Source organism: Manacus candei, unplaced genomic scaffold, assembly GCF_025592945.1.
Source record: "Manacus candei isolate 608988 ecotype Guabito, Panama unplaced genomic scaffold, ASM2559294v1 h1tg000182l, whole genome shotgun sequence".
NCBI classification, from domain to species: domain Eukaryota; kingdom Metazoa; phylum Chordata; class Aves; order Passeriformes; family Pipridae; genus Manacus; species Manacus candei.
In genome coordinates this window covers 332,244-359,113 of record NW_026138230.1, presented here as the reverse complement: position 1 = coordinate 359,113, position 26,870 = coordinate 332,244, and the positions used below count along the sequence as shown (strand labels likewise).

At 53.1% G+C, this 26,870-nt stretch overlaps 1 protein-coding gene and 1 long non-coding RNA gene across 3 annotated transcripts; both read right to left on the bottom strand.

The window, feature by feature from the left end:
* Positions 1–74: 74 nt before the first annotated feature.
* LOC127463941 (basic proline-rich protein-like) lies at positions 75–17,321 on the bottom strand. 2 transcript variants are annotated; one of them, XM_051773969.1, is made up of 3 exons: positions 16,695–17,321; positions 16,227–16,617; positions 15,439–15,713 (listed from the first exon to the last, which is right to left on the bottom strand). In XM_051773969.1, exons 2-3 carry the CDS (start codon positions 16,580–16,582, stop codon positions 15,710–15,712), a joined length of 360 nt encoding a protein of 119 aa, XP_051629929.1. In that variant the 5' UTR covers positions 16,583–16,617; positions 16,695–17,321; the 3' UTR covers positions 15,439–15,709. The 2 variants fall into 2 exon arrangements, 1 of the variants encoding a protein (XP_051629929.1); XR_007901096.1 differs by lacking the exons at positions 15,439–15,713; positions 16,227–16,617; positions 16,695–17,321 and adding exons at positions 75–1,016; positions 1,094–1,722.
* Positions 12,763–13,779, bottom strand: LOC127463946 (uncharacterized). Its single transcript, XR_007901101.1, has 2 exons — positions 13,383–13,779; positions 12,763–12,961 (listed from the first exon to the last, which is right to left on the bottom strand). It is a non-coding gene; the product is annotated as an uncharacterized LOC127463946 (long non-coding RNA).
* Positions 17,322–26,870: the final 9,549 nt, after the last annotated feature.

Genomic DNA, 26,870 nt, shown 5'->3' with positions numbered 1-26,870 from the left:
GAAGCTTTTTAGAATTTCACGTGATTTTCCCAAACCGATGCCAGAAAAGCAGAACTCGGTAGAATGTACTCACCTCGAGGCCTTTGTTCTTTTCTTCCATAAGCTTCGTCACCTGATTGAAAAAGCAGAGTAGACTCGGTATTTAGGCTCCCAACAGGAAAACTTCCCCTTCATTTCCTAAAAGAAACTACATTAATCTGCACAGCTGCAGGCGCGTCTCCAGCTGTTAAAGCCTTTCAGCTTTTCGGAGGGTGAGAATGCTCTGCTAAGGAAGGCTGAAAACTGCTCGGAGCCTGCACAGGTCCAAGAGCCCCTTGATTTTGTCTGTGTTCCAGTCCCGGGCTAAAGAAAGGGCAGAAGAAGCGCAGTTGTTCCTTGCCTCTTCCCTAAGAGGTTCGGCCAGGTGCTGGGCCAGCCCGGGCACTCCGGGGGAAGGCCGGCAGTGCCCAAGCAGCGCCGCTTTGCCAGGGGCGTCGCTTGCAAGAGCGCCGCCGAGCGCCGGGCCCTGCCTCACAGTCGCCGCCTGGCGGACACGGCCGGGAGCGGCACTGCAGCCGCGCGCCTCCCCCCCCCCCCCTCCCCTCCTTGGCGAGACCCGCGGCGCCTTTGGACGCGCCCAGCTTACCCCGGGGTCGATCTCCGTCGAATCTGCCGCCGTGGGTCGCTTCCGGGGGGGGAAGGCGGCGGCGCAGCCCCGATAGCATCTCCAGGGCACGGCGGGAGCGAGCGGGGCAGAAGCGGGGGCAGAAGCGGGGGCAGGGGCGGGAGCGGAGCGGGGCGAGAGGGCGGCGCGACGTGCGCGCCATGCGGTCCTCGCGCGCCGCGGCCCCGAGACGGGGGCTGCCGGCGCCGGTGCCTGCCGCCGCCCACGAACCTGCCGCCCGCGCCCGCCCTGTCCCCGCAGCGGGAAGCAGCGCGGCGAGACGGCGCTGCGGGCGCGGGGTGGGGGTCCGGGTCGCGGCGGAAGCCTCTCGCCGCCATCTTTAGTGTGGTCGTTCCGGTCCTGGCGGCGCCATCTTTACTGTGGGCTTGGCGAACTTCCGGGCAGGGGTCGCCATCTTTAGTGTGGTCGTTCCGGTCCTGGCGGCGCCACCTTTGCTATGGGCTTGGCGGACTTCCGGGCCGGGGCCTTGGAGGACTTCCGGTCGCTCACTACTTCCGGTGACCGAGTTTACCCAAATTAGCGTCCCTCCTCGCTAATTTCTGCGCTTTCACCCCAAGAAATCTTCACGTTATTCCCCCCACACACACCCCGGGACAGACGGGAGACCGCGAGTCCCGCCCTGCCGCCGAAACCGGCCCTTAACTCGAGCAGGGAGCGCTGCACCGGCACGAGAGCCACTGCGCATGCGTCGCCGGTCCCTCTCCTGCCTGCCCTTACTTACCACGTGATCGCCGGCGTTTTGCCAACGACTGCGCATGCGCTGTTCAAAATTTTTTCAATGCAGTTCCTGTTTTCCGTCAGCAGGTGGCAGTATTTCATCTCAAATTTATGTGCAATTCCTTTTCTCTGTCACCAGGGGGCACTGTTGCTATGCGATTTTTTACTTATGGCATTTTTTTTGTTGTTTTATAACCGTATTTGTTCGTGTAGTTCTTTTGGGAAATCGGATAATTGGCTTGTGATTGCTGGTGGTTTGAAAATTTACTTGTGTAATTAGGCTCTTCTCCTGGTTTTAATTCTCTAGGCTCTTCTCCTAAGAGAATTAAAATCAGGAGAAGAGCCTAAAAAAAAAATGAAAATCAGGGGAAGAGCCTAAAAAAAATGAAAATCAGGAGAAGAGTCTAAAAATATAAAAATCAGGAGGAGAGCCCAAGAGAATTAAAATCAGGAGAAGAACCTAAGAGAATTAAAATCAAGAGAAGAGCCTAAAAAAATTACAATCAGGAGAAGAGCCTAAAAAAATTAAAAACAGGAGAGGAGCCTGAAAAAATTAAAATCAGGACACGGGACTAATACAATAAAAATCAGGAGAGGAGCCTAAAAAAATTAAAATCAGAAGAGGAGCCTGAAAAAATTAAAATCAGGACAGGGGACTAATACAATAACAATCAGGAGAGGGGACTAAAAAAATTAAAATCAGGATAGGGGACTAAAAAAATTAAAATCAGGAGAGGAGTCTAAAAAATTAAAATGAGGAGAAGAGCCTAAAAAAATTAAAATCAGGAGAGGAGCCTGAAGGAATTACAATCAGGAGAGACCCAGAACTCACCCAAGTCTCCCCAAAAAACTACCAGAAACTGATTCAAATCTCCCCAAAAATGACCCAGAACTCACCCAAATCTCCCCAAAAAGTGACACAAAAACTGATCCAATTCACTCCAAAAATTGATCCAGAACTGACCCAAAACTGGCCCAAATCACCTCAAAAACTAACTCCAAATTGGCCCAAAACCTGACCTAAAAATGCAAAAAACCCCCCCCAAAACTGACCCAAAATGATACAAAATCAGCCCCAAATATGACCAGAAACTGACCCCAAAATCCCAAAACACTGATACCAAGACTCACCCAAATCTCCCCAAAAAAATGACCCAAAAGTCAGCCCAATCACCCCAAAAAATGACCAGAAACTGACCCAAAATTACCACAAAAATAAACCCAAAACTCACCCAAATCATCCCGAAAAATGACCAGAAACTGACCCAAATCTCCCCCAAAAATGACCAGAAACTCACTAAAAATAACCCCCAAAAATGATCAGAAACTGACACAAATCTCCCCAACAAATGACCCAAACTTTATTTCTTTTCTTAGCAACAAATCCCTTCCTTTGCTCCCCTCTGGCCCTGCCCACACGGCCCCAGTTCAGCTCTCAGTGAGTTCTTGCTTCTGGGCAGCGACTCCTCTGCCTCTTGCTGGGGCGGCAGCAGCTCCTGTGCCGGCAGGGAGAGGGACCCCGAGCCAGGAGAGGGACCCCAGAACCAGGAGAGGGACCCCAGAACCAGGAGAGGGACCCCAGAGCCATTACAGGGACCCCAGAGCCATTACAGGGACCCCAGAGCCATTATAGGGACCCCAGAGCCACGATAGAAACCCCAGAGTCCCTACAGAGACCCCAGAGCCATTATAGGGACCCCAGAGCCCTCCAGAGCCCCTATAGAGACCCCAGAGCCCCTATAGAGACCCCAGAGCCATTACAGGGACCCCAGAGCCATTACAGGGACCCCAGAGCCCTCCAGAGCCCCTTGCTGGGTCACAGCCCCTCTTCTCCCGTCCAAACCCACCTTTCTGGCTGCAGCTGCTTTTCTTCTCTGGCTCCCCCTTCCTTCCCCAGGGAGCTTTGCCTTGTTCTTTGGCCAGGCTCCAGCTGCAGCTCAAGGGCAAAGCTGCAACTACAATTCCCCCTTCGGGTTTTTCACCTGAAAAACAAAGGCTTGGGCCAAACTCTGACCAGTCACTCGCTGAACACGAGACATCAAACAGGGCACACAGAATAAAATGCATCCAACTCTAAATCATGTTACAATGACTGTCCACCCCAATCCAGCACTGACATTAAAAACCTTCAAGCAATCAAAAAGGCCTCCAAACATCCCTTAGATAGAGAAAAGCACACCAGGAACGAATGCAAAAAGAAAAATTCCAAACAATGCTCAATTAAATAACCATGGACTGATATAAAACATGTTTAGGGAACTTAAACCACTTCTTCCCATTATTCTCCATCAGAAATTACCCTTATTTAAGTTCTCCTTTTAACACTTCATTAAAACTGACTTATTAGGAAATGGTTTGAACCAAACTTCATAACTTGATGACTCCAGGGTTTGTGCTCCTTGACTTTGGCCTGAAGGGGTTTGGAACACAGGCTTTGTGCTGGAGAGCTTTTCCCCAATCTACAAACCCTTCTGCAAATGGGACTCCCTTCCCTCAGGGTTCGGTGGCCTCTGGTTTTCCTGAAGGCTGGGGGGGATCTGGGAGCCAAATCCCAAGGGATCCAGCCCAGCTCTGCACACACACACACACACATTTCCAGCTGGTCACAGTCTCACGGGGGCCACCACCACTCAGCACATTTGCACACAAACACCCCTCTGAGTTCCTGGCACTGGGTCTGATGGACTAAGAAATGATCAGTCTGGTGGTTTGCCCTCAGAGGAGTAAGATCCAATGATGCATTTCTATTTTCATGACAATATAACCTGGAAAACACAAACATATTTCTGCTTCATGTGCAATTTAAAATTCAAAGACACAGAAACATTCCTAGAGTTCAAGTCCCCAGGTTTGGTTCCAAATGTCACTCGGTCCCCCTGGGACAAGAACAGTGGCACACACGGACTCAACAGCCCTGCACAAGCCCAGGAGTGGGGGGGAAATATCCTTGAGAGCACTGCTGCATTTCAAAAAGAAGTCAGTCACATCAACTCTGTAACAAATAAAAAAGAGAAGCCAAAATAAATAACTGTAGACAGGGTATCAAGTACCTTGAGAATACCAATAAGAAAAAACTAAGAATAAAGGCATCTATTTGAAGTACAAAGAGTTTGGGAGACACCATTTGTTTGCCACAAAGCCTTTATTTTGTTGGCTCTTCTATAGTTAGAACCCAAACCTTACCCTCCTACAAAAAGCAGAAAACCTCTTCAGAGAGTTAGGAGATGGAGTCAGTTTGGATTAACGGGAAGAACATCTCTGGAGACAAAATAAAGCAGAGAAAATAACCCCATCCTCAACAACAGAGCTGCCTCCCCACTGCCTGCCCCTGGACACTTGCTCTGGGGGTGACAGAGCCTGAAGTCTCCTGCCTAGTCCTGGGCAATACTTCCTGGGGACCACAGCACCACTGAGTTCCTAAAAATATCACAGGTTGGGCAGGTGCTTGGATTTTGTCTGGATTAACTCCCCTTCTTCCTTTCCAGGTGCTGCCCTACTCATTGTAATGGTGCTTGTACTCCCTGAGCCATTCCCTCCCCCATCCAACCATCCCTTGTGCCCTCTCTGGCAAGGACAGTGGGTCCAGGTGTTCTGCCACGCTCCCAGGGCACAGGGGGGGGACTGTGGAGCCACCCTCGAGGGGGGAAACGTGCCCTGCCTGCCCTGCCCAGGGAAAGGGAACTGCCCCAGTGCTCCCCAGCACAAGGCACCCTTGGAAATATCCACTGCAATGGGACACTCAGGGACAGCAACAAGCACTGCACGAGGCTGCTCTGGCACAGGGCCAATTTTAGCCTCAGCTTTTCTCTGGACCACTTCACTTTGTTTGCCACCTCATCCTGCAGTCAGAACTTGCTGTCCTTGCAACCTTTCAGGGTGACCAAAAATGAGAGAGGCCTCTGCTCCAGCACCCACAAGGGCCTGATCCATCTGACAGGATCCATTTTTCCAGGGAATTCAAAGCTCCACCTGAGGACTAGGGTCTTTTCTCACCCATCCCTGTGCTGCAGCTTGGCCTCCATCTCACTGTGCTTTCAGTTCCCTCCATGGTTGAACACTGGCAGCCCTGGCCCTGGGCGGAGCTCGGCATCCTGATCCCATCCCTCCTGGCCCCCGGAACCGCTGACTCAGCAATGGGGGGCCCTCCATTGCCAAGGGCACGGGCCCGTCGGGGCTCACGGGGGGAGCAGGAGGGCGAAGGCTCCAGCCCTGCTGCTACAAACCTTCCACCACTACAGCCAACAGAGGAGCCTCTCCAGCCCTGCCTCCCAAGGCATCCTCAACAAACCCAGCCCAGCTCCACAGGACAAACTGCTCCCTGTCTGCCCAGGCCAGTCTAATCCCAGAGGCTCCCAGGGTCATGCAAAACAACTGCCCAGGAGATCAGAGACCCCAGTCCATCTCTTCCTAGCACAGGTTTGGGTTAGTTTGGCAAACAGACCAACTGAGGAATTCCCCAATGTTTTCCCAGTTTGACCCCTGTCACACCAATCACCTTAACACTGCCAGTCCATAATTCTCCCTCTCTTGGGTTAAGGACTGAGCAAGTTGGACCTGTGTCTGAGCAGGACATGTGCAAACCAAATGCTGGGGACTGGAACACACACCTGGCACTCCTGCAGCTCTCACAGTCACATTCCAGAGAAAACAGCCAATTGCACCCTCACTGCTCATTTCTTAATCCCAATCCCACACTTGTTTGGCACTTGGAGCACCGCTTTTAGAACCCAATTACAGCCCATTAGAGAGCTCCCTGTCTAGCAGGGACAGGGACCCCTGGGATACTCTCAGCAATGCCTGAATCCATGGCAGGGACCTTGCTTTGAGCTCCCCAGGGCCGGGCACCCCGAGGATCTCCCCGAATAATCCTTTCGGTGCGCGCTGGAGTCCTCGGGGTGCCCCAACCCGGGGGGCACCAACAGCACTGTCCCTCCAGGGGGCCAATTTGGTCCTAAACTGCAGGGGGATCTTGCCTGTGTCCCAGACTGGTCCGGAGATCTGAGGCCCTTCCCGAGAAAATCTCGGTGCCGGCGTGAAGGGCCAGAGATCCCTTGGAGCCACGGGAGAGCAGGCACAGAGTCCCTCCTGGGGGGCAATTTGCCTGCCTGAAAACAGCTCTTCAAAGGAGCCTCTAAGACTCAGCTGGTGACTTTTAGAAGCCAGGCATTCCTTGCTTACAACACCCTGCCATGATCCCAGCCCCACGGGGGTCCTGGCAATCCGCTCCCAAAGGGCACACGGAGGGGTCTCCACTGCAGCTGATGGGAGGGGTCAGCATTACAGGAGGGCTCATTTTCCTTCCCTGCATTCCTGTTCCACATTCAGGACATTTCCCAACACTTATCACCATACACAACTACCCTTAGAAGGTTTCCAAGGGGCTTCACCGAGGGCCTTCCCAGGTCTGCTCTGTCTGGAGCCCTCCAAGTCCTCAGTGCCTGCCTGAGGAACCTCAACACAACTCACCTGCTTACACAGCAACTTGGTGCTGCTTGCCTGCTGCCTCACTTCCCTTCTTCCTTCTTTCTTCACCTCCCTTGCTTGGTCCCTTTCAATCCCTGGGCTCAGCTCTGTGCACTTTCCAGGCTCCATCCCACTGCAAAAAGGATTAGCCCTTGTTACATCTCAACACTCAGAGAGCATTCCCCCTTTTTTCTTAACACTGGGCCATCAGGCCAGGGTCTCATTATTTAAAGCACAGTTTGACTCCTCAGTGACAACAACAGCTACAGCCCTGAATCCTAACACAGGCTGAGACACAAACACGGATGGGAACTCTTAAGGATCCACTTTGTCCTGCTCACCAATCAAAAGGAGCTTTCTGAACTCAAGAATAACAGACCCCAGGTCCTTTTTCTGCAACTTTACCTGCTATAAATGTGACCCACAAGACCTGCAAAGGCCCTTCCCACTTCACCTGCAGGGCTGGCAGTGCCACCACTGGACACGGCCCCAGTGGCTGGGTAGGAACAGAGGGGCTGGGGTGTCCAATCCATCGGCCCAGGCGGCACCAGGAGTTCCTGCAGTTCCTGAGGGGAGAGCCTCAAGCCAACAAAGGATTAGGAAGAATATTTTAAACTTTAATGTGTCTATCTCCTGGAATATGGGGACTTTGATAAGTCCTACTGGTGCAACAAGGACACACTCAAGGCTATCTATTAAAAGGATCTACCAGCACTCAAAAGCTATCACTGTCCTTCTGTCAGGGGGAACGCAGCAAACTCTCTTTGCCAGGAGCCTCCAGGAGGACTTCCAGCTTTTGGGGCTCCCTTTTAACCATTTTTCCCATAACTGGAGCTGGGACTATCACCTGCCCTACAGGGGGAACAGCCCACAAAGTTCACCATCAGGGATGCCATTAACTGAAAGTCCCTTCTCAGGGGGGTCACTGCACACCTTGGCCTTTGTTTGCCCTCCCCACCAAAGATGCTTCCAACAGTTCTGACACATCTGGCAGACCCAGAGCTCTCCTCAGGGAATGCTTCAGCTGCTTAAAGGTTGCCCTTGCACCATCTATTCAAAAAGTCGCCATAACAGTCTTACCACACATCCCGAGGGAGCAATGCAGAGTCCAGCCCGTCCCACCATTCCCAGCAAGGCAGTTCATGGGCTGTCTGGGGCTCAGGGAGGAGTCACGGGGCTTCTCTTCTTCCTGCCTGCTTGCCCCATTTTCTCCTGCAAAAGCAAAGCTTTCTTGGCTTTCCTTGCTCAAGGAGATGCAAAGGCCATCTTTTAAATCCAATACTGGAAACTCCTCCAGGTTGTCATTCAAGGTGCTTCTCTCAGGTCCTGCACTAATCAATCATCTTGTCCACTGGTTTTCTTGGCAGGTTCTTGCATTCACGTCCTACAAGCAAACCAGGAGGAGCCAATTTAGCTGTTCCTGCAACCAATCCAGTCTGGCATTCTGATTTTAAAGGATACTGGGTTGGCCTTACCCATAGAGATCCCACATCAGGGGTAATACCTACAGGTTCTGCCCTCTTCCACTCTCCTGCAGTTCCACTGGCCCACACCACAGGAACAACTGCAGCTGCCACTTCAGTCAGGGCCTTGCTGCTGACAGGAGTTATTCCCTGCACAACAAGAGCTGCTGCTTGGACACATTTAGTTTCAGCAATTACAGTGTCAAGAGCCCCAGTTTTCAATTCCATTTCTGCCTCAACTTTTCCAGCCCATCACTTCCTAGCAGAGGTTTGGGTGAGTTTGGCAAAAACACAAACTGAGGAATTCCCCAATGTTTTCCCAGTTTGACCCCTGTCACACCAATCACCTTAACACTGCCAGTCCATAATTCTCATTCTGCTGTGTTCAGGACTGAGGAAATTGTACTTGTGTCTGACCAGGACATGTGCAAACCAAATGCTGGGGACTGGAACACACACCTGGCACTCCTGCAGCTCTCACAGTCACATTCCAGAGAAAACAGCCAATTGCACCCTCACTGCTCATTTCTTAATCCCAATCCCACACTTGTTTGGCACTTGGAGCACCGCTTTTAGAACCCAATTACAGCCCATTAGAGAGCTCCCTGTCTAGCAGGGACAGGGACCCCTGGGATACTCTCAGCAATGCCTGAATCCATGGCAGGGACCTTGCTTTGAGCTCCCCAGGGCCGGGCACCCCGAGGATCTCCCCGAATAATCCTTTCGGTGCGCGCTGGAGTCCTCGGGGTGCCCCAACCCGGGGGGCACCAACAGCACTGTCCCTCCAGGGGGCCAATTTGGTCCCAAAATGCAGGGGGATCTTGCCTGTGTCCCAGACTGGTCCGGGGATCTGAGGCCCTTCCCGAGAAAATCTCGGTGCCGGCGTGAAGGGCCAGAGATCCCTTGGAGCCACGGGAGAGCAGGCACAGAGTCCCTCCTGGGGGGCAATTTGCCTGCCTGAAAACAGCTCTTCAAAGGAGCCTCTAAGACTCAGCTGGTGACTTTTAGAAGCCAGGCATTCCTATACACTGTGAGATATTTTAAGGCTTATCTGACTGAAAAGCATAAAGCTTTTATCATGGACACCTGACCTCCCACAGACAGCTCCTTTCCCCTTTCAGTACAAAATTATTTTCATGGAATCACTCAATAGGAAGTGCCCAGGAACCCCAGACTGTGCTTTCCAGAACAGAAAATAAACAGAAGAACGGAGTTTTGCACAAGTGTAACATACTCCAGAACAGACCTGACTTTAGTTTTACCCTTTGTGTTCAAATATTCCATAGAAAAGCTCCAGCAGGAGAGCTGGTACATTCCCAAGAGTATCCTGGAAGTCCCTTTCACGAGGGCTGGAGGAAAATCGCAGTTGTATGAGTCCCTTGTGCCTGCAGATGCCTGGGGATCCTCTCCATCCACCTCGTGCTCTCCCAACAGCAGAAAGGGTGCTGAGACAGGAGGAAGGAAACCTTTAGCATAAAGCTGGGGAGGAATATAAAGCTTCCTTTCCTGGGGAGCTTTGCGAAGTCTGCAACGAGAAAGGGAAAATTTGCATCTCCTTTGGTACAGGTGTCAACAGAGACTGAGACTTTTTGCCTTTTTCAGACAACCGTGCCCCTTTTGGCTCCCTGGCAGCTCCAATGGCACCAGAACCCCCCTTCCTGCACACCCACGGCTGTCACACACAGGCACCCACACACTTTTGCACCAGCCCACACGTGGCCAACATCTTCCCACCCTAGACATCCCAAGGTCAGTAGTTTTGCTAGAGAGCACAGCAACCCCCCTGTCCTCACAAACTGCCTCCCTGCAAAAAAGGAATCGTTTTCCTGGACATTTCTCCCACAGTCAAGGTCTTTTCAAACTGCTGTCGTGCCACCAAACCTGCTCAGGGTCCCTCCCAGCTTCTGCCTGTCCTTGCATTTAAAGGCATAGGCACATTCTATCTTCCAACAGCAAACCCAGCTCCTCACGGGCAGTAGAAGCCCTGCTCTTACCTGGACAGACTGCCGGGCTCGGCACAGCTGTGGCTCATGGAGCAGCTTCCCAAGGCCGTTCTCTCTCCCAGCAGGAAGCACAACTCGCCTCCACACCAGGGGAAACCACGAGCGAGGCTGCAAATGGACACAGAACGAGCAAAAAGCATTAACGCAGCACCAAAAAACCAAGTTAAAGCAGTCTTTGCCTCATAACCCTGCACGGGGAAAGGGTTTGGGATCCCAAAGCAAACCCTCAGACACCCAGAGAGCACAGGACCCACAGCCATGCCACGGCTCCCCCCGGGGGCACCCGGCAGGTAAGGGGCTTACCCGGGCCCCGCCGCCCAGCACAAGGCGCCCCTAAACGCCCCCGGCTGCCCCGGTGCACAAACCCAGCGGCCAAGGCGCTCTCCCCTCCGCAGCCCGGGCAGCAGCGGGGCCGCACCCTCAGCCCCCACACACAACCGCCCCCACCTGCCCCGCCGGCCCTTTATACCGCGGGCCGGCAGCGCTGCCCAATCAGCACTCGAGCGCCTCCGCCCAATCCCAGCCCGCCTGGCCCTGCGGCCCCGCCCCGCCCGCTCAGCCCGGCCCCGGCCCTCGGCGCGGCCCCGCCCCCCGTTCCCTCCGCGCGGCTCCCGCCGCAGCCCCGGCGGGCTGAAAGCCCAGAGCCAACGGGAACTCCAGCCAGCTGCAGGCAGATGTTACTCTGTCCCAGTTTGCCAGGGGTGGGCACGAAGGGGCCCTTCCCCGTTCGGAAGTGGAAGTTGTCCCCTGTGCACAGCCCGCTCTGATCCTCGGCCTCGTGGGAGCCAATTCCCTTGTCCCAGCCCACTTCCTGCAGAGAAGAAAGGGAAAGATTGCACAGAAGGGAGACATTCTTCCCTGGGAGGGTGGGGAGGTGGCCTGGCACAGAGAAGTTGTGGCTGCCCCATCCCTGCAAGTGGCCAAGGCCAGGCTGGAGGTCTATTAGAAGGTGTCCCTGCCTGTGGCAGGGGGTGGAAGGAGATGATCCCTGAGATCCTTTCCAACCCAAACCACTCCAGGATCCCAGGATGATTCCATGCTCTCTCTCTGCATTTCTTTGGCATCATTTCCTCTCAAAAACAACATCTGCGATTTAGTTGATTGCTAAAGCCATCATTTTAAAATCATCTCAGGAATCCAAAGGGACTGGAAAACACTTCATTAAAACTGACTTATTAGGAAATGGTTTGAACCAAGAGAATTAAAATCAGGACAAGAGCCTTAAAAAAATTAAATTTAGGAGAAGAGCCTTCAAAAAATTAAAATCAGGACAAGAGCCTTCAAAAAATTAAAATCAGGACAAGAGCCTTAAAAAAATTAAAATGAGGACAAGAGCCCAAGAGAATTAAAATCAGGAGAAATTCACGTTATTCCCCCCACACACACCCCGGGACAGACGGGAGGCCGCGAGTCCCGCCCTGCCGCCGGAACCGGCCCTTAACTCGAGCAGGGAGTGCTGCACCGGCACGAGAGCCACTGCGCATGCGTCGCCGGTCCCTCTCCTGCCTGCCCTTACTTACCACGTGATCGCCGGCGTCTTGCCAACGACTGCGCATGCGCCCCCCCCACCCCACCCCCCCCACCCCGCCGCCCGACCGCCCGGCTTCGCTTTCTTACTGCGGCTCCCCCTCCACTTTTCCGGCTCCCTGGGGTTCCCTCACCCACATTTCGGGGTCCCCTTCTCACATTTTAGGGGTGATGACCCCGCAATTTACGGTTCGGGGGGGGGGAGGAGAGGAAACGGGGTGCCCAAGAAGGGGTTTCTTTTTTTTTTTTCTCTCTTTTATTTCATTTTCATTTTATTTCCTTTTTAGTTTTTTTGCCTTTTTTTTTAAATTTTCTTTTTTATATTTCCTTCTTTACTTCGTTTATTTTTTATTCTCTTTATTTTTCATTTTCTCTCCCAGTGCTCCCCAGTAACACCCAGTGCTCCCCAACAACCCTCAGTAACACCCAGTGCTCCCCAGTACACCCCAGTAACACCCAGTGCTCCTCAACAACCCCCAGTAACACCCAGTGCTCCCCAAAAATTGACCCAAAACCGACCCAAATCACCCCAAAAGCTGACCCAAAACTGACCCCAAAACCTGACCCCAATCATCCCAAAAGCTGACCCAAAACTGACCCCAATCATCCCAAAAGCTGACCCAAAACTGACCCCAATCATCCCAAAAGCTGACCCAAAACTGACCCCAATCATCCCAAAAGCTGACCCAAAACTGACCCCAATCATCCCAAAAGCTGACCCAAATCACCCCAAACAATGACCCCAAACTGACCCCAAAAACTGACCCAAATCATCCCCAAAACTGACCCAAAACTCTGCATTTCTTTGGCATCATTTCCTCTCAAAAACAACATCTGCGATTTAGTTGATTGCTAAAGCCATCATTTTAAAATCATCTCAGGAATCCAAAGGGACTGGAAAACACACAGAAATCATTCCTGCACCCACCAAAGCATTAGGAATTGGAACCCGATTCCCTCATCTCTCTCCTTGTTCTTCTTGGCTGGAAAACCTGATGATCCCCACTGGCTGTTTTTAGGCTGCTTTTCTTCCACAGCTCCTTTCCTCCCGGCTGAAACCTCCTGGCATCTTCAGGCCTTATCTGGAGGGAAGCCCCTCTGAAGTATTTCCTCTCGTGGCAATTCTGTGGGATGAAGAAGTAAACAAAGCACATCAAGAGCTCCTTCTACCCCCTTCCCTCGCAAACACCCTCCCAGCTTGTCCTTGGCAGCTCCATCCCCCCGGCAGCCGCACCCGACGCTTCGGCTCCGCTGGGAAAGGGACAGCAAGTGCAGAAGCAAGTTCAGGTCTGGGCAGGGGCTCCCTGGGGAACGGCACTTCAGTGCTTTAGTCCGTGGCCTTTCCTGCTGCCCTCCCTCCTGGAGGCAGAGGATGACCCGTCCCTTGTTTCTCCCACGCTGGCAGACCCAGGTCCTGCTCCTTTGGCCCCACTTTTCTTGGCAGACCCGGCATCATTTCCCAGGGTCCCCAGGAAACTTCTGCACTTGACCCACTGCTAAGTGCAGAGCACAGGGCGAGGGAAGGACAAATTTCTCGGCACCCACCCCCTGGAATTTCCCTCCTCCGCAGCACGCTCCCGTTCCCGCTGTCTCTGGAGGTGCCCGCACGAGTCCTCCTTCTCCCAGCACCTCAGAGAATGTCCTTTTCACCCAGGTCCTGCTTACCGTCGTCCAACAAAACACGCTGACAACATTTTTCACGATGCCAGTGGAGAGCTATCAGAGCACACTGCACAGGGAAGCTGAGCCTGCCCCATCCCTGCAAGTGTTCCAGGCCAGGCTGGACGGGACTCGCAGCAACCGGGGACAGTGGAAGGTGTCCCTGCCCACGCAAGACAGGCTGGCCTTTGAAGGTCCCCTTCAAACCAAATCGCTCTGGCATTCCCCTCCAAAATCACTCCCAAAGAGACACAGCAACCAAAGCAGAGGGACTGCACTCCCAGCTTTTCTTACCTGCAGGCACACACAGCACAGCACGCTGGACATAAAAGCCACAGGGTTAGTCCTGCCAGAGGCGTCCGGCACACCCACGGCGACCGAAGGGAAAGAGGCAGCCTGGGAACACGGAGTAAAAGACACCTTAATTAGGACTACCCTGAGCCATAGCCAGGTCATTCCCACAGACAGCTTCACCGTCCAGTCGTCCAAAAAGCACTCACCGAGGCCTCAGGTAGGATGGTTCCTGACGCTGACCAGGTGAATACCTCCCTGGAAGCCCGCTCTGCTCCTGCCAGGCACTGGGGCTCACCCAGAGGGGCTTTGCCAAGCATCCAAGGGAAATTAAAATTACAGCCTGGGCAAAGGCGCTTCCCGCAGGACCGCTCCTGGCCAAGGCCACCGGTCCGTGCAAGTCAGACCACTGACCACCCAGGGCTGGGGATTTTCAGGGGCACGCTTCCAGCTTTTATTCTCCAGAAACTCCAGTTCTTCCTGGCACCGCTTGCCAGAAAGTCTTCCCCTGTTGGAAGAGGTCACTTAGTCTTTCGAGGGGCCAGATTGCCAAAGCCCGGCCAGTCCGTTCCCACGAGGAAAGGTAGCTTTGTCTTGTACAAGATACTGGGGGGGAGACACAAAAGTTTAATTTAAAAGAACTGCCTAGAATAGAAAGCAATTCAAACATAAGTCAGACAAGACTCGTGCAAAACTGAATTACACTGGACTTCAAAGGAGAATTCTTTCCCTCTGCACCTCAGAGAACCCCAATTTTCACCCAGGTCCCGCTTACCATTGTCACACAAAACGTGCTGACAAAATTTTTCAGGATGCCAGTGGAGAGATATCAGAGCACACTGCACAGGGAAGCTGAGCCTGCCCCATCCCTGCAAGTGTTCCAGGCCAGGCTGGACGGGACTCGCAGCAACCGGGGACAGTGGAAGGTGTCCCTGCCCACGGAAGACAGGCTGGCCTTTGAAGGTCCCCTTCAAACCAAATCGCTCTGGCATTCCCCTCCAAAATCACTCCCAAAGAGACACAGCAACCAAAGCAGAGGGACTGCACTCCCAGCTTTTCTTACCTGCAGGCACACACAGCACAGCACGCTGGACATAAAAGCCACAGGGTTAGTCCTGCCAGAGGCGTCCGGCACACCCACGGCGACCGAAGGGAAAGAGGCAGCCTGGGAACACGGAGTAAAAGACACCTTAATTAGGACTACACTGAGCCATAGCCAGGTCATTCCCACAGACAGCTTCACCGTCCAGTCACACAAAAAGCACTGACCTCCCAGGGCCTCAGTTAGGATGGCTCCTGACGCTGACACCTCCGTTTGCCCCGGGGGGTCAAGAATAACATGCCTGGGAAGAAGTCACCCCCAACAACAAAAAGGGAAAATTAGTGAAGCACGGGGTCCTCTTCTGACTAGATTGCCACCAGCATTCCAGAGCAGATGACACGACTGTTCTGTTACAGACGAGAAAAGCCTGTTCTCCCAAACAAACAGCGAGGAGATTTATGGGCACGCCTGAAAATTTCCTGTGAGGAACTTTTTGTAACTAAGGAGCAGGTGCTGTCTTGAGTTGAAGGCATCAATTTGACAGACACTTAGGACAGCAAACTCTTCAGCAGAGCAATTAACTGCAGCCTATTTGAACAGTAGGGGAGAGAAAACGACAGTCGAAGGGAAGACAAGAAAAGCAGAACTGGAATCAGCAGACTTTTCTTCCATCTCTCCCGAGGAAGTCTAGTTTGTCTGTTCTAATAATTCTATGCCCTTTTCTACATGAAACTTAGAGCAAGGCTGAAAAAACAACTAGAAAACACGGAGAGAAGCTTTTTAGAATTTCACGTGATTTTCCCAAACCGATGCCAGAAAAGCAGAACTCGGTAGAATGTACTCACCTCGAGGCCTTTGTTCTTTTCTTCCATAAGCTTCGTCACCTGATTGAAAAAGCAGAGTAGACTCGGTATTTAGGCTCCCAACAGGAAAACTTCCCCTTCATTTCCTAAAAGAAACTACATTAATCTGCACAGCTGCAGGCGCGTCTCCAGCTGTTAAAGCCTTTCAGCTTTTCGGAGGGTGAGAATGCTCTGCTAAGGAAGGCTGAAAACTGCTCGGAGCCTGCACAGGTCCAAGAGCCCCTTGATTTTGTCTGTGTTCCAGTCCCGGGCTAAAGAAAGGGCAGAAGAAGCGCAGTTGTTCCTTGCCTCTTCCCTAAGAGGTTCGGCCAGGTGCTGGGCCAGCCCGGGCACTCCGGGGGAAGGCCGGCAGTGCCCAAGCAGCGCCGCTTTGCCAGGGGCGTCGCTTGCAAGAGCGCCGCCGAGCGCCGGGCCCTGCCTCACAGTCGCCGCCTGGCGGACACGGCCGGGAGCGGCACTGCAGCCGCGCGCCTCCCCCCCCCCCCCTCCCCTCCTTGGCGAGACCCGCGGCGCCTTTGGACGCGCCCAGCTTACCCCGGGGTCGATCTCCGTCGAATCTGCCGCCGTGGGTCGCTTCCGGGGGGGGAAGGCGGCGGCGCAGCCCCGATAGCATCTCCAGGGCACGGCGGGAGCGAGCGGGGCAGAAGCGGGGGCAGAAGCGGGGGCAGGGGCGGGAGCGGAGCGGGGCGAGAGGGCGGCGCGACGTGCGCGCCATGCGGTCCTCGCGCGCCGCGGCCCCGAGACGGGGGCTGCCGGCGCCGGTGCCTGCCGCCGCCCACGAACCTGCCGCCCGCGCCCGCCCTGTCCCCGCAGCGGGAAGCAGCGCGGCGAGACGGCGCTGCGGGCGCGGGGTGGGGGTCCGGGTCGCGGCGGAAGCCTCTCGCCGCCATCTTTAGTGTGGTCGTTCCGGTCCTGGCGGCGCCATCTTTACTGTGGGCTTGGCGAACTTCCGGGCAGGGGTCGCCATCTTTAGTGTGGTCGTTCCGGTCCTGGCGGCGCCACCTTTGCTATGGGCTTGGCGGACTTCCGGGCCGGGGCCTTGGAGGACTTCCGGTCGCTCACTACTTCCGGTGACCGAGTTTACCCAAATTAGCGTCCCTCCTCGCTAATTTCTGCGCTTTCACCCCAAGAAATCTTCACGTTATTCCCCCCACACACACCCCGGGACAGACGGGAGACCGCGAGTCCCGCCCTGCCGCCGAAACCGGCCCTTAACTCGAGCAGGGAGCGCTGCACCGGCACGAGAGCCACTGCGCATGCGTCGCCGGTCCCTCTCCTGCCTGCCCTTACTTACCACGTGATCGCCGGCGTTTTGCCAACGACTGCGCATGCGCTGTTCAAAATTTTTTCAATGCAGTTCCTGTTTTCCGTCAGCAGGTGGCAGTATTTCATCTCAAATTTATGTGCAATTCCTTTTCTCTGTCACCAGGGGGCACTGTTGCTATGCGATTTTTTACTTATGGCATTTTTTTTGTTGTTTTATAACCGTATTTGTTCGTGTAGTTCTTTTGGGAAATCGGATAATTGGCTTGTGATTGCTGGTGGTTTGAAAATTTACTTGTGTAATTAGGCTCTTCTCCTGGTTTTAATTCTCTAGGCTCTTCTCCTAAGAGAATTAAAATCAGGAGAAGAGCCTAAAAAAAAAATGAAAATCAGGGGAAGAGCCTAAAAAAAATGAAAATCAGGAGAAGAGTCTAAAAATATAAAAATCAGGAGGAGAGCCCAAGAGAATTAAAATCAGGAGAAGAACCTAAGAGAATTAAAATCAAGAGAAGAGCCTAAAAAAATTACAATCAGGAGAAGAGCCTAAAAAAATTAAAAACAGGAGAGGAGCCTGAAAAAATTAAAATCAGGACACGGGACTAATACAATAAAAATCAGGAGAGGAGCCTAAAAAAATTAAAATCAGAAGAGGAGCCTGAAAAAATTAAAATCAGGACAGGGGACTAATACAATAACAATCAGGAGAGGGGACTAAAAAAATTAAAATCAGGATAGGGGACTAAAAAAATTAAAATCAGGAGAGGAGTCTAAAAAATTAAAATGAGGAGAAGAGCCTAAAAAAATTAAAATCAGGAGAGGAGCCTGAAGGAATTACAATCAGGAGAGACCCAGAACTCACCCAAGTCTCCCCAAAAAACTACCAGAAACTGATTCAAATCTCCCCAAAAATGACCCAGAACTCACCCAAATCTCCCCAAAAAGTGACACAAAAACTGATCCAATTCACTCCAAAAATTGATCCAGAACTGACCCAAAACTGGCCCAAATCACCTCAAAAACTAACTCCAAATTGGCCCAAAACCTGACCTAAAAATGCAAAAAACCCCCCCCAAAACTGACCCAAAATGATACAAAATCAGCCCCAAATATGACCAGAAACTGACCCCAAAATCCCAAAACACTGATACCAAGACTCACCCAAATCTCCCCAAAAAAATGACCCAAAAGTCAGCCCAATCACCCCAAAAAATGACCAGAAACTGACCCAAAATTACCACAAAAATAAACCCAAAACTCACCCAAATCATCCCGAAAAATGACCAGAAACTGACCCAAATCTCCCCCAAAAATGACCAGAAACTCACTAAAAATAACCCCCAAAAATGATCAGAAACTGACACAAATCTCCCCAACAAATGACCCAAACTTTATTTCTTTTCTTAGCAACAAATCCCTTCCTTTGCTCCCCTCTGGCCCTGCCCACACGGCCCCAGTTCAGCTCTCAGTGAGTTCTTGCTTCTGGGCAGCGACTCCTCTGCCTCTTGCTGGGGCGGCAGCAGCTCCTGTGCCGGCAGGGAGAGGGACCCCGAGCCAGGAGAGGGACCCCAGAACCAGGAGAGGGACCCCAGAACCAGGAGAGGGACCCCAGAACCAGGAGAGGGACCCCAGAGCCATTACAGGGACCCCAGAGCCATTATAGGGACCCCAGAGCCACGATAGAAACCCCAGAGTCCCTACAGAGACCCCAGAGCCATTATAGGGACCCCAGAGCCCTCCAGAGCCCCTATAGAGACCCCAGAGCCCCTATAGAGACCCCAGAGCCATTACAGGGACCCCAGAGCCATTACAGGGACCCCAGAGCCCTCCAGAGCCCCTTGCTGGGTCACAGCCCCTCTTCTCCCGTCCAAACCCACCTTTCTGGCTGCAGCTGCTTTTCTTCTCTGGCTCCCCCTTCCTTCCCCAGGGAGCTTTGCCTTGTTCTTTGGCCAGGCTCCAGCTGCAGCTCAAGGGCAAAGCTGCAACTACAATTCCCCCTTCGGGTTTTTCACCTGAAAAACAAAGGCTTGGGCCAAACTCTGACCAGTCACTCGCTGAACACGAGACATCAAACAGGGCACACAGAATAAAATGCATCCAACTCTAAATCATGTTACAATGACTGTCCACCCCAATCCAGCACTGACATTAAAAACCTTCAAGCAATCAAAAAGGCCTCCAAACATCCCTTAGATAGAGAAAAGCACACCAGGAACGAATGCAAAAAGAAAAATTCCAAACAATGCTCAATTAAATAACCATGGACTGATATAAAACATGTTTAGGGAACTTAAACCACTTCTTCCCATTATTCTCCATCAGAAATTACCCTTATTTAAGTTCTCCTTTTAACACTTCATTAAAACTGACTTATTAGGAAATGGTTTGAACCAAACTTCATAACTTGATGACTCCAGGGTTTGTGCTCCTTGACTTTGGCCTGAAGGGGTTTGGAACACAGGCTTTGTGCTGGAGAGCTTTTCCCCAATCTACAAACCCTTCTGCAAATGGGACTCCCTTCCCTCAGGGTTCGGTGGCCTCTGGTTTTCCTGAAGGCTGGGGGGGATCTGGGAGCCAAATCCCAAGGGATCCAGCCCAGCTCTGCACACACACACACACACATTTCCAGCTGGTCACAGTCTCACGGGGGCCACCACCACTCAGCACATTTGCACACAAACACCCCTCTGAGTTCCTGGCACTGGGTCTGATGGACTAAGAAATGATCAGTCTGGTGGTTTGCCCTCAGAGGAGTAAGATCCAATGATGCATTTCTATTTTCATGACAATATAACCTGGAAAACACAAACATATTTCTGCTTCATGTGCAATTTAAAATTCAAAGACACAGAAACATTCCTAGAGTTCAAGTCCCCAGGTTTGGTTCCAAATGTCACTCGGTCCCCCTGGGACAAGAACAGTGGCACACACGGACTCAACAGCCCTGCACAAGCCCAGGAGTGGGGGGGAAATATCCTTGAGAGCACTGCTGCATTTCAAAAAGAAGTCAGTCACATCAACTCTGTAACAAATAAAAAAGAGAAGCCAAAATAAATAACTGTAGACAGGGTATCAAGTACCTTGAGAATACCAATAAGAAAAAACTAAGAATAAAGGCATCTATTTGAAGTACAAAGAGTTTGGGAGACACCATTTGTTTGCCACAAAGCCTTTATTTTGTTGGCTCTTCTATAGTTAGAACCCAAACCTTACCCTCCCACAAAAAGCAGAAAACCTCTTCAGAGAGTTAGGAGATGGAGTCAGTTTGGATTAACGGGAAGAACATCTCTGGAGACAAAATAAAGCAGAGAAAATAACCCCATCCTCAACAACAGAGCTGCCTCCCCACTGCCTGCCCCTGGACACTTGCTCTGGGGGTGACAGAGCCTGAAGTCTCCTGCCTAGTCCTGGGCAATACTTCCTGGGGACCACAGCACCACTGAGTTCCTAAAAATATCACAGGTTGGGCAGGTGCTTGGATTTTGTCTGGATTAACTCCCCTTCTTCCTTTCCAGGTGTTGCCCTACTCATTGTAATGGTGCTTGTACTCCCTGAGCCATTCCCTCCCCCATCCAACCATCCCTTGTGCCCTCTCTGGCAAGGACAGTGGGTCCAGGTGTTCTGCCACGCTCCCAGGGCACAGGGGGGGACTGTGGAGCCACCCTCGAGGGGGGAAACGTGCCCTGCCTGCCCTGCCCAGGGAAAGGGAACTGCCCCAGTGCTCCCCAGCACAAGGCACCCTTGGAAATATCCACTGCAATGGGACACTCAGGGACAGCAACAAGCACTGCACGAGGCTGCTCTGGCACAGGGCCAATTTTAGCCTCAGCTTTTCTCTGGACCACTTCACTTTGTTTGCCACCTCATCCTGCAGTCAGAACTTGCTGTCCTTGCAACCTTTCAGGGTGACCAAAAATGAGAGAGGCCTCTGCTCCAGCACCCACAAGGGCCTGATCCATCTGACAGGATCCATTTTTCCAGGGAATTCAAAGCTCCACCTGAGGACTAGGGTCTTTTCTCACCCATCCCTGTGCTGCAGCTTGGCCTCCATCTCACTGTGCTTTCAGTTCCCTCCATGGTTGAACACTGGCAGCCCTGGCCCTGGGCGGAGCTCGGCATCCTGATCCCATCCCTCCTGGCCCCCGGAACCGCTGACTCAGCAATGGGGGGCCCTCCATTGCCAAGGGCACGGGCCCGTCGGGGCTCACGGGGGGAGCAGGAGGGCGAAGGCTCCAGCCCTGCTGCTACAAACCTTCCACCACTACAGCCAACAGAGGAGCCTCTCCAGCCCTGCCTCCCAAGGCATCCTCAACAAACCCAGCCCAGCTCCACAGGACAAACTGCTCCCTGTCTGCCCAGGCCAGTCTAATCCCAGAGGCTCCCAGGGTCATGCAAAACAACTGCCCAGGAGATCAGAGACCCCAGTCCATCTCTTCCTAGCACAGGTTTGGGTTAGTTTGGCAAGCAGACCAACTGAGGAATTCCCCAATGTTTTCCCAGTTTGACCCCTGTCACACCAATCACCTTAACACTGCCAGTCCATAATTCTCCCTCTCTTGGGTTAAGGACTGAGCAAGTTGGACCTGTGTCTGAGCAGGACATGTGCAAACCAAATGCTGGGGACTGGAACACACACCTGGCACTCCTGCAGCTCTCACAGTCACATTCCAGAGAAAACAGCCAATTGCACCCTCACTGCTCATTTCTTAATCCCAATCCCACACTTGTTTGGCACTTGGAGCACCGCTTTTAGAACCCAATTACAGCCCATTAGAGAGCTCCCTGTCTAGCAGGGACAGGGACCCCTGGGATACTCTCAGCAATGCCTGAATCCATGGCAGGGACCTTGCTTTGAGCTCCCCAGGGCCGGGCACCCCGAGGATCTCCCCGAATAATCCTTTCGGTGCGCGCTGGAGTCCTCGGGGTGCCCCAACCCGGGGGGCACCAACAGCACTGTCCCTCCAGGGGGCCAATTTGGTCCTAAACTGCAGGGGGATCTTGCCTGTGTCCCAGACTGGTCCGGAGATCTGAGGCCCTTCCCGAGAAAATCTCGGTGCCGGCGTGAAGGGCCAGAGATCCCTTGGAGCCACGGGAGAGCAGGCACAGAGTCCCTCCTGGGGGGCAATTTGCCTGCCTGAAAACAGCTCTTCAAAGGAGCCTCTAAGACTCAGCTGGTGACTTTTAGAAGCCAGGCATTCCTTGCTTACAACACCCTGCCATGATCCCAGCCCCACGGGGGTCCTGGCAATCCGCTCCCAAAGGGCACACGGAGGTGTCTCCACTGCAGCTGATGGGAGGGGTCAGCATTACAGGAGGGCTCATTTTCCTTCCCTGCATTCCTGTTCCACATTCAGGACATTTCCCAACACTTATCACCATACACAACTACCCTTAGAAGGTTTCCAAGGGGCTTCACCGAGGGCCTTCCCAGGTCTGCTCTGTCTGGAGCCCTCCAAGTCCTCAGTGCCTGCCTGAGGAACCTCAACACAACTCACCTGCTTACACAGCAACTTGGTGCTGCTTGCCTGCTGCCTCACTTCCCTTCTTCCTTCTTTCTTCACCTCCCTTGCTTGGTCCCTTTCAATCCCTGGGCTCAGCTCTGTGCACTTTCCAGGCTCCATCCCACTGCAAAAAGGATTAGCCCTTGTTACATCTCAACACTCAGAGAGCATTCCCCCTTTTTTCTTAACACTGGGCCATCAGGCCAGGGTCTCATTATTTAAAGCACAGTTTGACTCCTCAGTGACAACAACAGCTACAGCCCTGAATCCTAACACAGGCTGAGACACAAACACGGATGGGAACTCTTAAGGATCCACTTTGTCCTGCTCACCAATCAAAAGGAGCTTTCTGAACTCAAGAATAACAGACCCCAGGTCCTTTTTCTGCAACTTTACCTGCTATAAATGTGACCCACAAGACCTGCAAAGGCCCTTCCCACTTCACCTGCAGGGCTGGCAGTGCCACCACTGGACACGGCCCCAGTGGCTGGGTAGGAACAGAGGGGCTGGGGCGTCCAATCCATCGGCCCAGGCGGCACCAGGAGTTCCTGCAGTTCCTGAGGGGAGAGCCTCAAGCCAACAAAGGATTAGGAAGAATATTTTAAACTTTAATGTGTCTATCTCCTGGAATATGGGGACTTTGATAAGTCCTACTGGTGCAACAAGGACACACTCAAGGCTATCTATTAAAAGGATCTACCAGCACTCAAAAGCTATCACTGTCCTTCTGTCAGGGGGAACGCAGCAAACTCTCTTTGCCAGGAGCCTCCAGGAGGACTTCCAGCTTTTGGGGCTCCCTTTTAACCATTTTTCCCATAACTGGAGCTGGGACTATCACCTGCCCTACAGGGGGAACAGCCCACAAAGTTCACCATCAGGGATGCCATTAACTGAAAGTCCCTTCTCAGGGGGGTCACTGCACACCTTGGCCTTTGTTTGCCCTCCCCACCAAAGATGCTTCCAACAGTTCTGACACATCTGGCAGACCCAGAGCTCTCCTCAGGGAATGCTTCAGCTGCTTAAAGGTTGCCCTTGCACCATCTATTCAAAAAGTCGCCATAACAGTCTTACCACACATCCCGAGGGAGCAATGCAGAGTCCAGCCCGTCCCACCATTCCCAGCAAGGCAGTTCATGGGCTGTCTGGGGCTCAGGGAGGAGTCACGGGGCTTCTCTTCTTCCTGCCTGCTTGCCCCATTTTCTCCTGCAAAAGCAAAGCTTTCTTGGCTTTCCTTGCTCAAGGAGATGCAAAGGCCATCTTTTAAATCCAATACTGGAAACTCCTCCAGGTTGTCATTCAAGGTGCTTCTCTCAGGTCCTGCACTAATCAATCATCTTGTCCACTGGTTTTCTTGGCAGGTTCTTGCATTCACGTCCTACAAGCAAACCAGGAGGAGCCAATTTAGCTGTTCCTGCAACCAATCCAGTCTGGCATTCTGATTTTAAAGGATACTGGGTTGGCCTTACCCATAGAGATCCCACATCAGGGGTAATACCTACAGGTTCTGCCCTCTTCCACTCTCCTGCAGTTCCACTGGCCCACACCACAGGAACAACTGCAGCTGCCACTTCAGTCAGGGCCTTGCTGCTGACAGGAGTTATTCCCTGCACAACAAGAGCTGCTGCTTGGACACATTTAGTTTCAGCAATTACAGTGTCAAGAGCCCCAGTTTTCAATTCCATTTCTGCCTCAACTTTTCCAGCCCATCACTTCCTAGCAGAGGTTTGGGTGAGTTTGGCAAAAACACAAACTGAGGAATTCCCCAATGTTTTCCCAGTTTGACCCCTGTCACACCAATCACCTTAACACTGCCAGTCCATAATTCTCATTCTGCTGTGTTCAGGACTGAGGAAATTGTACTTGTGTCTGAGCAGGACATGTGCAAACCAAATGCTGGGGACTGGAACACACACCTGGCACTCCTGCAGCTCTCACAGTCACATTCCAGAGAAAACAGCCAATTGCACCCTCACTGCTCATTTCTTAATCCCAATCCCACACTTGTTTGGCACTTGGAGCACCGCTTTTAGAACCCAATTACAGCCCATTAGAGAGCTCCCTGTCTAGCAGGGACAGGGACCCCTGGGATACTCTCAGCAATGCCTGAATCCATGGCAGGGACCTTGCTTTGAGCTCCCCAGGGCCGGGCACCCCGAGGATCTCCCCGAATAATCCTTTCGGTGCGCGCTGGAGTCCTCGGGGTGCCCCAACCCGGGGGGCACCAACAGCACTGTCCCTCCAGGGGCCAATTTGGTCCCAAAATGCAGGGGGATCTTGCCTGTGTCCCAGACTGGTCCGGGGATCTGAGGCCCTTCCCGAGAAAATCTCGGTGCCGGCGTGAAGGGCCAGAGATCCCTTGGAGCCACGGGAGAGCAGGCACAGAGTCCCTCCTGGGGGGCAATTTGCCTGCCTGAAAACAGCTCTTCAAAGGAGCCTCTAAGACTCAGCTGGTGACTTTTAGAAGCCAGGCATTCCTATACACTGTGAGATATTTTAAGGCTTATCTGACTGAAAAGCATAAAGCTTTTATCATGGACACCTGACCTCCCACAGACAGCTCCTTTCCCCTTTCAGTACAAAATTATTTTCATGGAATCACTCAATAGGAAGTGCCCAGGAACCCCAGACTGTGCTTTCCAGAACAGAAAATAAACAGAAGAACGGAGTTTTGCACAAGTGTAACATACTCCAGAACAGACCTGACTTTAGTTTTACCCTTTGTGTTCAAATATTCCATAGAAAAGCTCCAGCAGGAGAGCTGGTACATTCCCAAGAGTATCCTGGAAGTCCCTTTCACGAGGGCTGGAGGAAAATCGCAGTTGTATGAGTCCCTTGTGCCTGCAGATGCCTGGGGATCCTCTCCATCCACCTCGTGCTCTCCCAACAGCAGAAAGGGTGCTGAGACAGGAGGAAGGAAACCTTTAGCATAAAGCTGGGGAGGAATATAAAGCTTCCTTTCCTGGGGAGCTTTGCGAAGTCTGCAACGAGAAAGGGAAAATTTGCATCTCCTTTGGTACACGTGTCAACAGAGACTGAGACTTTTTGCCTTTTTCAGACAACCGTGCCCCTTTTGGCTCCCTGGCAGCTCCAATGGCACCAGAACCCCCCTTCCTGCACACCCACGGCTGTCACACACAGGCACCCACACACTTTTGCACCAGCCCACACGTGGCCAACATCTTCCCACCCTAGACATCCCAAGGTCAGTAGTTTTGCTAGAGAGCACAGCAACCCCCCTGTCCTCACAAACTGCCTCCCTGCAAAAAAGGAATCGTTTTCCTGGACATTTCTCCCACAGTCAAGGTCTTTTCAAACTGCTGTCGTGCCACCAAACCTGCTCAGGGTCCCTCCCAGCTTCTGCCTGTCCTTGCATTTAAAGGCATAGGCACATTCTATCTTCCAACAGCAAACCCAGCTCCTCACGGGCAGTAGAAGCCCTGCTCTTACCTGGACAGACTGCCGGGCTCGGCACAGCTGTGGCTCATGGAGCAGCTTCCCAAGGCCGTTCTCTCTCCCAGCAGGAAGCACAACTCGCCTCCACACCAGGGGAAACCACGAGCGAGGCTGCAAATGGACACAGAACGAGCAAAAAGCATTAACGCAGCACCAAAAAACCAAGTTAAAGCAGTCTTTGCCTCATAACCCTGCACGGGGAAAGGGTTTGGGATCCCAAAGCAAACCCTCAGACACCCAGAGAGCACAGGACCCACAGCCATGCCACGGCTCCCCCCGGGGGCACCCGGCAGGTAAGGGGCTTACCCGGGCCCCGCCGCCCAGCACAAGGCGCCCCTAAACGCCCCCGGCTGCCCCGGTGCACAAACCCAGCGGCCAAGGCGCTCTCCCCTCCGCAGCCCGGGCAGCAGCGGGGCCGCACCCTCAGCCCCCACACACAACCGCCCCCACCTGCCCCGCCGGCCCTTTATACCGCGGGCCGGCAGCGCTGCCCAATCAGCACTCGAGCGCCTCCGCCCAATCCCAGCCCGCCTGGCCCTGCGGCCCCGCCCCGCCCGCTCAGCCCGGCCCCGGCCCTCGGCGCGGCCCCGGCCCCCGTTCCCTCCGCGCGGCTCCCGCCGCAGCCCCGGCGGGCTGAAAGCCCAGAGCCAACGGGAACTCCAGCCAGCTGCAGGCAGATGTTACTCTGTCCCAGTTTGCCAGGGGTGGGCACGAAGGGGCCCTTCCCCGTTCGGAAGTGGAAGTTGTCCCCTGTGCACAGCCCGCTCTGATCCTCGGCCTCGTGGGAGCCAATTCCCTTGTCCCAGCCCACTTCCTGCAGAGAAGAAAGGGAAAGATTGCACAGAAGGGAGACATTCTTCCCTGGGAGGGTGGGGAGGTGGCCTGGCACAGAGAAGTTGTGGCTGCCCCATCCCTGCAAGTGGCCAAGGCCAGGCTGGAGGTCTATTAGAAGGTGTCCCTGCCT